The sequence below is a fragment of the Cebidichthys violaceus genome, unplaced genomic scaffold, assembly GCF_023349555.1.
Source record: "Cebidichthys violaceus isolate CVI_PGR_0920_01 unplaced genomic scaffold, fCebVio1.0.p SCAF_23, whole genome shotgun sequence".
NCBI lineage: Eukaryota > Metazoa > Chordata > Actinopteri > Perciformes > Stichaeidae > Cebidichthys > Cebidichthys violaceus.
Window position 1 is genome coordinate 10,072,312 of NW_027176406.1, and position 12,447 is coordinate 10,084,758.

The 12,447-nt window shown below is 41.2% G+C and overlaps 1 protein-coding gene across 1 annotated transcript in view; it reads right to left on the reverse strand.

Moving 5' to 3' along the window:
- Nucleotides 1–1,608: 1,608 nt before the first annotated feature.
- The window catches only part of LOC137878358 (Na(+)/H(+) exchange regulatory cofactor NHE-RF2), a 31,192-nt gene continuing 20,353 nt past the window's right edge, over nt 1,609–12,447 (reverse strand). Inside the window, exons 3-6 of the mRNA XM_068718644.1 lie at nt 11,816–12,046; nt 4,945–5,098; nt 3,834–3,952; nt 1,609–3,724 (exon numbers count right to left, since the gene is read on the reverse strand). Of these exons, the coding sequence (XP_068574745.1) occupies nt 3,560–3,724; nt 3,834–3,952; nt 4,945–5,098; nt 11,816–12,046 (669 nt within the window). The 3' untranslated portion in view covers nt 1,609–3,559. The remainder of the gene's footprint in view (nt 3,725–3,833; nt 3,953–4,944; nt 5,099–11,815; nt 12,047–12,447) is intronic.

Consider the following 12,447-nt stretch of genomic DNA (forward strand, 5'->3'; position numbering starts at 1 on the left):
AGAACATACGTTTCTTCCTTGCCGACATAATGTGCTGGCCCACTTTTGGGTCATGTCAGTTGACATTATGGCTTAACGGCAGTTGGTGTCGAGATTGGTCTTGGTCTCGAGACCACTTGTGGAAGGTCTCTGTCTCGTTTCAAAATCAACTGCATTCCCACTCAGTCTTGTCCTCAATTTCTCATTCACACTAAATACACACATATACACTATACATGGCAATGAAAGAAGCAAATGCAGATACATCTTCATTTGTTTTTCTTGGGATTGTGGATCTTTCAGATCATTGTGAGGAGTGTTTTTGGTTTGCATGTTCCACATTTTTTCGTAATTGTGTCCTTCAGTGTGGGACTCTTGTAGGTCTTGGTCTCAACCCCTCATAGCCTTGGTCCTGTCATCGATGCACTGGTCTGGGTCATGACTTGGTCTCTGGTTAGCGTTGAGGTTACATGTGTGATATCTCTGACTAACCAACTGATCATAGACACGTTTCAGATGTCTAGCTGCTACCAGTTCCAATTTCCCCTCAAACTTCTCACGTTGATTTCATTTAAATAACTGTTTAAGGCCCAAATAAGAAAAATGACCAAATATATATATATCACAAATACAGCTTCGATTAAAGAAAAATACAGAACACAAATATGTGTAGCAGAACATCATTTCAGGACCCCTCAGCTTTATAAAGTCACACTGTGTGATTGTCTCCTTTGCTGTAATGTGTGTGTTTATGGCTGCAGCTGCTATGGAGTTTATATTCTTTATACCTGATGTTTTATTTTGGTGTAAATCCTATTAGAAGTGGCAGGCTATTTGATTGATGTACTCTAATAATTCTCGTAGCACCTGTTGCGCTATCCATAGACTTTATTTATTGTATTCATAATCAGTTGTATTTACCAGGCTGTCGTCTGTAGAAATGGATTTTGATTTGAACATCAGGGCTCACTTTGCTGATTGTGATCAATATAATGCAATGTAGTATTGTTCCTCAGTACAAGTTAACTGACCCAAAAGTGTTCCTTTTTACACTCACACTTTTACTTTACAGACAGTAAAACTATCTCCATCTAGAATTCACATTTACTGTCAAATTTTAAGTACATGATGCTGACAAAACTTTATAACTGTTTTGCATTTTAAATGAAGGACTTTTACTTTTAATAGAGTATTTGTCTTCCACCAATTTCTTTCTAAGACTAAATACACACAGACCGAATAAAGAAGAAAATACAGACACACGCACACACACACACACACACACACACACACGCACACACACACACACACACACACACACACACACACACACACGTTCAATACACTTTTGACTTCTGTTTAACCTTTGTGTGGCCTGAAAGCTCTCAGCAGTTGGCTGGTGGTGAATTGCCTGAGAACAGGCTGAAACTGAAATTGTACGTTGGCGTAATCCTCAGCAAGAGAGACGGAGGGAGCGGTGATTGAGAGGGAGAGAAAGAGAGGAAACGGGAGCAAATGGGAGATATTGTAGTAGCCCGACCAATAAAAGAGACCAATAAAAATGAGGAATGTGAGAGAATGAGATAGTTACAGACGCACAAAGAAGTTCAAAACAAAGTACGAGCTTGGGCTATTCAAAAACGCCATCGTCACACTTTATTGAAAAAATGCAACCTGCCATATATACTGTATACTTATACTGTATATACATCAGCCATGGTAACACAGAGTATTTTTGGTTGTGACTGTCAGAACAAACAGAGTGATGTACAGAGATGAATCAAGACACCGGCTGGGCGAATGTACGGGCACAAAACAAAGACAAGACGTCCACATACATGACTCTCTAGGTTGCAGTCCCTCTTGTTGTAATGTATTTTATCAACACTGGATTACGGCATTTATACCTTCTTCACACACACACACACACACACACACACACACACACACACACACACACACACACACACACACACACACACACACACTGTGCTCCAAATGTGTGTATGACAGCTGTCCCTGTGTGTGTAGTAATCCTCAGTAAGCTCCCTGGCTCCCACAGTCTCTTTCAGTAGATCCTCCAGAGCATCTCTGACTTCACTGTGTAGCCTCTCCTACACTCCCTCCGCCCAACAACCTGCTCTCACTCATGTTGATCACATCTTTTCACTCCAACATACTATCGGCTGCTTTCTTTCCTGGCCCTGGTCCGTATTTAATTAAAGGAATGGTACGACATTTTTGGGAAATACTCTTATTTTTGTGGTAAGTTAGATGAGAAGATTGACACCATTCTCGTGTCTGTGTGGTACATATGAAGCTACCGCAAGCACCCAGTTAATATTTGTCAACTAAGTAACAGCTGGTTAGCTTAGCTTAGCATAAAGACTAGACACAAGGGGAAACTAGCCCGGCACCTCTAAAGCTCACTAACTAACATGCTGTATCTCGTTTGTTTAATCCGTACAAAAAACAAAGTGTAAAAATGACTTTGCAATTTTGTGCCGGACTGTTTCTTGGTTACTGCTCCTAAATAAGAAGTTGTCAGACACAACCCGAAAAAACAGCCAGGATAAACTTCCACTCTTTAGTTTAAGTGTCAAACGGGTCCTCTATTTGTGGTGCAGGTTTGCCCTCTGCTGTTCACATCAAGCCTCTTCCAACGATAAATTCTTTCATCGCGTCCTGAGAAAACATTCCTTTCTTCTACGTTCCACTTTCCATTGTTCACTTTATCAATACATTTATTGTTAGTGGTGCATCCCTTTGTTATGCACATGAGCACTTTCGGAAAAGAGGTTAGTGGTGATACATTACTAAGACGTAAGAGTGCTAAATAACAAGCAACATGAATTATTCTTTGAACAAAGCAGGGCTGATCTGATGATCAGTTAATGAACTCTATGTAAAAGTACAAATACATGTAGGAGACATCACACACAACCAGTGCACACAGCCATTCCTTTTCTTTGTGGGTGATTATTATCCTACATCTGCGTGGGCTGGAGGTGGAGGGTCTCAAACTCTTTCACAGTGATCTTCTGCCAACTTTGGGATTCCTCTGACTGATGGGACAAAACTCCCACAATGTCCACAATCATTATTGTCACAGTGTCCATAAAACTCTTTCAATGCAGTCCATGTTATAGTTGTTTATACTTTTTAAATATAAAAATAACTGTCTCCCTCATTTGTTTGAAACAAAGTCTCTTAAGTAGGGAGAAAAAGAGGGTTAAAGTAGAGAAAAAAAGGATTTAGGTAAATTTGTGTTTGTAACGCTCCCACCTGACACAAGTACACGATGCTTTTAAAGATGCTCTTCCTTCTGAACAGTGTGATTTTAGCAAATTATTCACAGTTCACAGTCAGAAAGCACTTTCTTCAAGTTGTACTTTTTGGAGAAGGAAAAGAAGCTGTCAAATGTTAAATCCATAGTACAACTTATTCCTTTTGTCACATTTAATTCCAGGAACAAAATATCTTCTGTTGTATGGGGGATAATGGTTCTTCCTCGTCCTCGCAGAGGGCTGCAGAGAGCTCACATCTCTGGTGTTTGTAGTGTCCTTGGGGACGGGAAGTCTCAGAAGTTGCTGAACAGCTCATATTTCTTCATCCAGTCCATCTGCGGCGCCTTCTTCTTTTCTTTGGAATGGACCTTTAACTTTTCTTCTGCTGCCGTAGCGCTCAAACTCAGGCCCATCTCAGCGAACGGGTCCATCAGCCGGCCGCCATCATCATCCGCCAGCTAGACGGGAGATATCATTGGAGACGGAGACACAGACATTGAGGGTACTGTCTTTCATGTGAGACACCAAAGACCAAATACAGCACCACGCATGAATGCTCACACCCACCTGTGTGCTGTTGCCCTGGCTGCTGAGGTCGGAGTGAGTGGACCTGATGGACTGTGTGGTGGAGCTGCCGTTGATCTGAGGGTTGGGGGAGCCGTTGGATATGGACGGACCGTCATAGTCTGTGAAAACAAACAAGCAAGCCAATATATTGTTGTTTTTCACTAGTGTATACTTTATAATCTTTGTACATAGTTCATATTCAAAGGGATGGGATCTCAGTCAACAGATGTAAGTCTCAAAGGTTTGTTGTCATGTATTTTAAGGTCTGAGAGTGTTGCATGAGTCAAGAACTCGTGCTTCATTTCATAGATTCCTAAGAATTTCCAAGTTTACCAGAAAGGACTATGTAATTTGATTCTTATTATAGGGAAAATCAAGACAGTGTTGAATTAGCTTCTCATCTCATCTCATCTTCATCCGCTTATCTGGGATTGGGTCTCGGGGGCAACAGCTCCAGCAGGGGACCCCAAACTTCCCTTTCCCGAGCCACATCAGCCAGCTCTGACTGGGGGATCCCGAGGCGCTCCCAGGCCAGTTTGGAGATATAGTCCCTCCACCGCAATCTAATTCTTTCGGTTGAATTAGCTTACTTCCACTAAATTGTTTAACGTCTATCCAGACAAGTATCTCACATCATGTTACTACAACAACAACAACAACAACAACAACAACAACAACAACAACAACAACAACAACCACCTTTATTAATTCCAGGCACAGAAACTCTTCCAGGATATTTCTTCCAGCCATGGAGTTGTTATGGGCTGAACTAATTTCGAACTATTGAATCACTCTATCAAATAAGTCAAAGTATTTAAAACACTGCGGGTCCAAATAAAAAATAAACAACAAGTTACACACAATCCATGGCAGTGATGCCTAAACACGCCTGCACAGAACGTTTCAAAAGGAAAATGTATGATGGGTTTTAATGTAGCCATTTTCCCGGAAATTTTCTTTAAAAAATGATGAAACTCTCAAATAAAATGTTACACAGATTTGTTGACAAACTCATTATTTGCAGTAAAATACCTGCTTTGGATTTGTAATTGCCTAGTTGCCTCCTAAAGGTTTGTACGTACCACATAGCCTTTTGTTAGTGCAGTCCTACCTCTGAGATGGCTGACCGCGGGGACAATCCCTCTTCTCTTGAAGTGTTCGTCTGTTTCTGGGTCCACCACCAACAGCCAGGTCTCATCTCCCCCTTTCTTTATGAAGGCCACCACCTCTGCATGCCGCATCCCCTCAATGTTCACACCATTTACCTGGAGAACACAGAGACAAATAGGTTTTGTAGGTGGGTTGTTACAGCCCCTTGGTTCTCCATTAGCACACTACACCAGTGGCAGACCAAGGCTGTCGAGAGACGCACCCTAGAGGGCACTTCATCACGTTTTATCTACCGCATAGGGGCATCCAAGAGGGCACTTTTGCTGCAAATGAAGGGTGAATGTTATGTGCGTACACTGAGATGAAAAACTGCTTATGATGAAAAGTATAGCGTTACTTCCAGCATTCATTTTTCTTTCCTCATCTGGAGATTTGAATATATGACCTTTATCTTTTATGTGACTTAAATGCATGTGGCTCTGTTTGTGACTGAAACTTTAAAGTGCTCTTGAATACAGTTTACTGTCTGCCTTTGCATTGTTTCATTTTTTTTGGACACACATTTCTTTTGAAGGGGTCATCCACTGCTTTGTTATTACTTTTGACTCAACTTTTGAGTTTAAGTCAACCATATCACATGGTTTACTTTTACTTTTCTTAATTTATTGTCCCGTTTTGTCTCAAAAACCCTCAGTAAATGTACAAAACCAAAACATGTTGGCATGGCCGACCAGGACCGTAAGGTTCCCAGTTAACTGTGATTTCTACGTAAACAACCAAATCAGATTTTTCCAACACAAATCTCTCCAGGTCAGTGGGTTGGTTAAGTTACATTCAGCTTTATTTTGAATATAGCATCAGAATGAACCTTCCCATCATTGCTGTTGTTTGCTGCTGCTACCAAACAAAATGTCGTTGTATCACTACAATGACAATAAACACCTCTTTATCTTTATCTTATCACTCTTTTTCATTGTTGACACTGTCAACAAACACTGTGCTACCTCATTTGTCCACTAAGTGGAGCTGTGGGACAACATACTGATGATACACTGTTCAACATGACTCTCAGAAGGCTGCACCTCTTTACACAATGCCACAGTGGACAGCTGTACATCCAGCAGTAAAGTTATGATTTACCACAATAAAAGAAAAATTATTGTCCATACTTTGTGAAAGGGATTTCACCTATCAGGCAATATTAGGGCCAGAAACAGTCCAACAGAGGGACATAATGACTATGTGTGCATGTGACTGACCATCTATGTGACAATATTGCCCTAGAAAAACACAATAGCCTGTTATTGCTTGCTCTTATCAAGATGCTGCGTGCATTTGGAGACCTGCTTTGTCTAGACCTTGGCCTCTTTGAGGCAGGCAGCTTCGCTTCACGGCAAGTTAGTGTTGATACACAATCAATTATTGATGGCTCTCCTGGGCTCCTGGGTTTCAGGTGTCCGAGTCCTCAGGGGGAATTCGTTTAAAATTCACCGCTTGTGACAAGATGGGACGTAGTGAAGAAGAGAGAAGAAGAAACTCCTTAACTTTTTGCTCTCATTTGTAGGTGAGGAAAATGGTGGGAAATAGGTCTGTAGGCAGAATAGGTGCGATGAGAGACTTTATGGGAAAGGAGAGAGAGAGACGGAGAGAGAGACAGAGAGAGAGAGAGAGAGAGAGAGAGAGCGAGAGAGAGAGAGAGAGAGGGGGAGGGAGACAACACAAAGTGGAATCAACAGATGGAAAATGTTTACAGCTCCTCAGCTCTCTCTCTTTCATATAAAAAAATCTATTCTTTTTCCCAGGACTCATGACAAACAGAGAGACAGGCAAGGACACAGACAGACAGTTTGATACAGGGAGAACAAGCATCTTTGTATTCAGCCAAACAACAGGTGTTGTGTCATGTTTCACAGCCCTTCATTAACAGTCCATCTCACACAAGACAATTCACTCTGCTTTCTGCCCACAGGGCTAATTAATACACGCTGTAGGAACAGTACAGACGCTTATTTCTCATGGGACTATTCCTCTGGGAACCTTTTAATACTAGCGTTTGTGTGTGTGTGTGTGTGTGTGTGTGTGTGTGTGTGTGTTTAAGTGAGTGTCTCATCAAAGCCAAGGAGAGTCCAGCCACCTGACATTCACTGGCACATTTTTCATGTGGTGTGTGTGTTCGTGTTTGTAAGAGCAGCCTAACCTTGGATCAAAACACCTGCACCTTCACACATTTAATTCCAAGAAAAAAAGGTATAGTAATACATTTCTCTCTTTCTGCCAAGGGGGATTTCTACTTTCACTTGGTTTTAGATTTTATTTCTTGTACCATAAATTCTAATTCACACACGCACAGATTCAAAATCTTTGGTATCCAGTTTAGTGTCGCAAAGAGAGACAAAATCTCATAAGCTCCGTTTTCACAGAGACCAAGCAGCCAACTATGAGAGGTGATTTAGATATTGACAATTGGAATTGAAGCCTGTTGAAACTTCAGGACCAGGACATAAGCTGTTATAGGTAATGCATGATTCAGCAACTGCACAGCCTATTTGTGGCTTCAAATTAATTCAGCAACTGATTTTGGTAATACATTAGAGGGAATTTAATGTTCTCACAACAGCTTGTTTTCCTGTGGAAAGATTTCTTTGATGTCTCAGCACCAAGGACACTGTTTGATGATTGAAATGAAGGACAAAGGCTCTTTTGCTGACGTCAAAATGCTAAAGAGTGACAATGACAATGCTAACATGCTGATGCTAAGCAGGTAAAAGGTTTGCCATGGTCACCTTCATGTTAGCATGCTAACCTGTGTTAATTAGAAGTCAAGGCAAAGTACAGCAGAGGATGATGGGAATGTATTAGTTGTGTGGGTGTTGGTCTTAATCCACAAATACAAACCTCATGATAGGGCTGAAGGAAAAGTCAGGGGACCGCCTAACTAATAAAACATCTGCACACGATTTTGTGTCAATCCATCAGGATTCATCCTCTGGGGACTATGCATGTATGTACAACATTTAATAACAATCCCCCCAGTAGTTGTTGAGACATTTCAGTCCGGACCAAAGTAGTGGACAGACCGACATTAACACACCTAGAGACACGACGCGAGCATGTTTCTAAACAAAATCCTGGGTTGGCTTTGTAAGGTTGCCTAAAAGTCACACATCACAAAACAACATAGTGTTGTTTTTGTGATGTGATGTGTGTGAGAGAGCATGAACTGATCATCACCCAGGTGTGAAATCACTGTGAGCTGATCTCTGGCCTATCATGAAATGATGAAATGATACCCAAATGTTTGAGGGTACTGCTGTCAGTGAGTGTGGAGCACGCTCATACTGTACATGTTCATTGATGTCACCCTCAAGTGTGTGAGAGGTCCAGAGTATATATGCACTGTTGAGCGCAGGCAGAGCAGAGAGGCTGATGAGGCATTCACTGGTGTCACTGCTTCTGCCAAACATCGACAGAAAGCTGAGCTCTCCTCATAGCCTTTACAACGCTAGCTGCTGCTGATACACCTCCGGTGTAATGGGGCGTGGTGAGAGAAGAAGACGGCGAGAGACAGAGATCCGTGTCATGGTTGTTCACCTCTCTAACAGGCTACTGACAGATAACACAAACGCTCTCTTGACGCATGGTCAGAGACGGTTGCAATTATCAGTGAGTGGACACACGCACACACACACACACACACACACACACACACACACACACACACACACACACACACACACACACGCACACACACACACACACACACACACAAATAGCAGCCAACTCTATGACCTCAGATTTTTCAGTCCAAATAAAACTAAAATGCTGGGATCAAGTTTTTGAGCTGGCGGAAATCACATATTTACCAGTATACTTAAAGTCTCACGAGGTTGACTTTACAGTGTCCCACAGGAAATCTAAGATAATTGCAAAAACACTTCAAAACTTTATGCAAACAGTAAATATTCATATAAAATAACAAAAAGGTGAATAGAGTTTGAATATCTTTAGAAATCTCCCACATTTTGTTTGTTTGGAACAATTAAACTTGGGCTGCAACCAACCAATCAATTACTCTCAATTAACCTCAATCAAAACCTCACACTTTCGTCCTTTTAGTCCAACGGTCCAAACTCAGAAGATGAAATCAGCAAATCTTAACATTGGAAAAGCCACGTTTAAGAAATATTCATTTTTGAATGCTTAAAAATAGTTGCTGATTAAGTTTTAGCTTTAACTATGGGCATTTTGTCAGACATCTTATTCTATTTCATGTAATTTATTTTTCAAATATTTGCTTTGGAAATGTACATGTGCATCATGCAAATAAAACTCGTTTAATGAAACTTAATTTGGCCTAAATGTCATCTTTAATTTATGTGTCCATGGAGAGACGTAGGGAGGTGACTGACTGTCATCAGTGACCTGCTACAGGATGTTCCCACACACTCATCAGCCGTCTATTGTTCCAGTGGAGCATCAGAACATCAGTGTTTTAATGTCACTGACAAGCGATCGGCAACATTATGCCTTTTACAGACAAGTGCAGCTCTGCCTAGTGGTCCTGATCATAGTTATCAGACCATGGTTTTCTGTTTTTTAGTCCATACAGTTTATATTACAGTTCACCATTTTGCAACGCACATCATCAAGTTTTGGACTAATTTCCTACCTACAAATTGTCTTCTATTCAGTCAGTTCACTACAATATTAAAATCAAATGAGATGACCTAAAATTGTAAAAAAATCGTTGGAATTTGTCCCCGTCTCTTGAAACTCCAATACAAGAATCAAGAGTTAGGTTAGAAGATTGATATCCCTCTCTTATCTGTGTGGTGAATATGAAGCAGCCAGTTAGCTTAGCTTAGCTTAGCTGAGATTGGAAAACAGCTAGCATGGCTCCAGGCCGTGTCTCCTTGCAACCAAGAAGTCGTTCCATTTCTTGGCACATAACCTCCTTGTAAAAACAGATATAACGTGTTACTTAGTGAGTTTTTCATTACTTTTGGGCAGAGACAGGCGAGCTGTTTTCCCCTGTTTCCAATCTTTGTGTGAGCTAAGGCTGCTGCCTCCAGATGCCTCCAGATACAGGAAGCATTTTCAAAACAGGCCCTGCTCTCAGCTGTATTAACTCATCTCAACTTATCATGCAACACAAAATTCATCTTTTTGTTTTTCTCAAGCAACTTTCAAGTCCCTGCAAGCTTATTTTATAAAATGTTGTCATGAACTACTCTCAAATTGAAACAATAGCTGCCTGGAACGTAAGAAAATAAACAAAAATGTGATGGGAAAATTATCTAAAATGTGCAAACATGCAAAACATTTCATTCATTTTTGCAAAGCAAATTTCCATTGGTGTAATACATTTGTCATTCAAAACCTTGAGTATGTTGCTTTACATTTTGGGAGATCCTAAATGAACTCTGTTTCACCTCACCATCAGACCCTACTAGGGTGCTCTTTGGCTTGTTCTGCAGCGTGGTCTGGACCCTGATGTACAGCCAGTGAGGCCAGAGGTCATGGGAATGAAGGGTGAATGTTGTGTGTTTACACTCAGAGGAACAACTGCTTATGATGAAAATGATGATGTTACTGCCAAACGTTGAGCGATAAAGCACTCTGTATAGTTAATCCTGATAAGGGAATATTTTAAGAATCATCCACAGATGACTGACTTTTATTTGTATTGTTGTATTTAGTAAGTCTCCAATATTTCAGGTGCTCTCTGTCTATTTTACGTACTTGTTTTGTCTTTAAATATTCTGTTGAATTCTTGTGATGTTCTGAGCAGCCAAGAGCTACTGTACTTTCCCTGGAAAAGCACTGGTAGGCAGTGCTGTGTGTTGGTATGTCATGGAGTAATATGCACGAGAGAAGGTTTAGTTGGAGGTAATGGATTGGATGGTTGTGTGGAAAGGTGAACACATTTGCAAAAATCAGGAGCGTTAGCACACAGCAACACCTACAGTTCAATAGACAGAAAAAACACGCTCTAAAGTGGCAAGATGAAGCGCTACAAGAGGCCCCTCAAGGGATTTTCTTCACACCCAGTAAATCATGTTATTCTCTGACACGTACCAGACTAAACCAGAATCATTTATCAATAATCACCTCATTAGTGTGTGCACATATTTCATGATCTCCTCATTCCTCTGCCCCGGTCTGCAAGAGCATGTGTGCATGAAAGCGCTCACATAATGCTCAATATTCTTCCAGCTTATCACTTCTACTGTGGAGGTTTCCCCTCACCTGTTAACTTCTTAGTATGCACACACATGAAAGCCCTCAAACCGCTCTGCAACACACACACACACAAGGGGTGTAATGTTGAAGCTGCTTACGTCACATAAACATCTGCATTTGTATCTGTATTCGGACCTGCACCAAAAGTTGTTAGAAATCATCTCGACTGCATCATTTTCTATTAGATTGTTTTCTACTGCCATCTATACTCCCCATGACCTGCCACCAAAATAATTTAACCACTTATACTAACCAAATAATAAAACAGGATTTCTGAAAAAGTAAGTTCTAACTCAATAAAAGCTGTCTAACTGTTAAGACTCCGTATGGAGGTCCGCATGAAAATGAAGCTGGTCTGAAGTGTCAATGAAATTACCACTTTGTATGTGTTCAAAGGGCATAATCTGTTCATATCTGAATAGTGAATCTGTCTTTGTTAATGTTCCACATTCATACACAACAATGATAATATAATGCGGACCAATACATTACTGTCACAATAAGCTAAGACTACGAGATTGTTCAATCTGTCAACAAAAACAGAACCAGGTAGATTTGCTGCAGGACTACTGTCTGTATTGGATTGCATTATGTTGTCATGACACTCCAGCCATGCTCCTCTGTCCTACCTCTATCAGCCTGTCTTGTGGCCGGAGCCCGGCGTGGTCTGCAGAGGATCCTGGGTCCAGGGAGCGGATGTACTGTCCGGGCCTGGATCGGTCACTGTGGAGGTTGAAGCCGTAGCCCGTGTCAGAGCGCATCAGGTGGCACAGACGTGGAGCGAGCTCCGACGGGTCGACTGGGGGCCGTGACTGGGATTGGGCCTGCTGCGCCTGGGCTTCAGCCTGGGCAAGAGCCTCCTGAGAGAGCGAATGAGAAAAGTGTAAACTTGTCTTTTATACAGGTGAAAAACAAACGAAGATAAATGCAAAGGTTCATCCATTAGTTCATGATGACAAACCAGAAGATAGCAGAAGAGCTCCATGTAGACATGTGATCATTCTCAGCTAGGAAGTAGCTTGAAACTACACCACAACATTGGTATTTGCATCGTTTAAAAACTATAAAAGAGATATAAATGGTGCAGCATATGTAGGAAAATTGGGCGAGACATTCTGCTGTCTGCAGGGCATTTTAACACAGCAGGTAACTTAGACACATAGCTGAGTCACTTTACCCATTTATAAGAACCACCTTTCAAGCCTGTAGGGTGACTGTTTTATATAAATAATGTGTGTCACTTCAAGATGCTGATGAATAC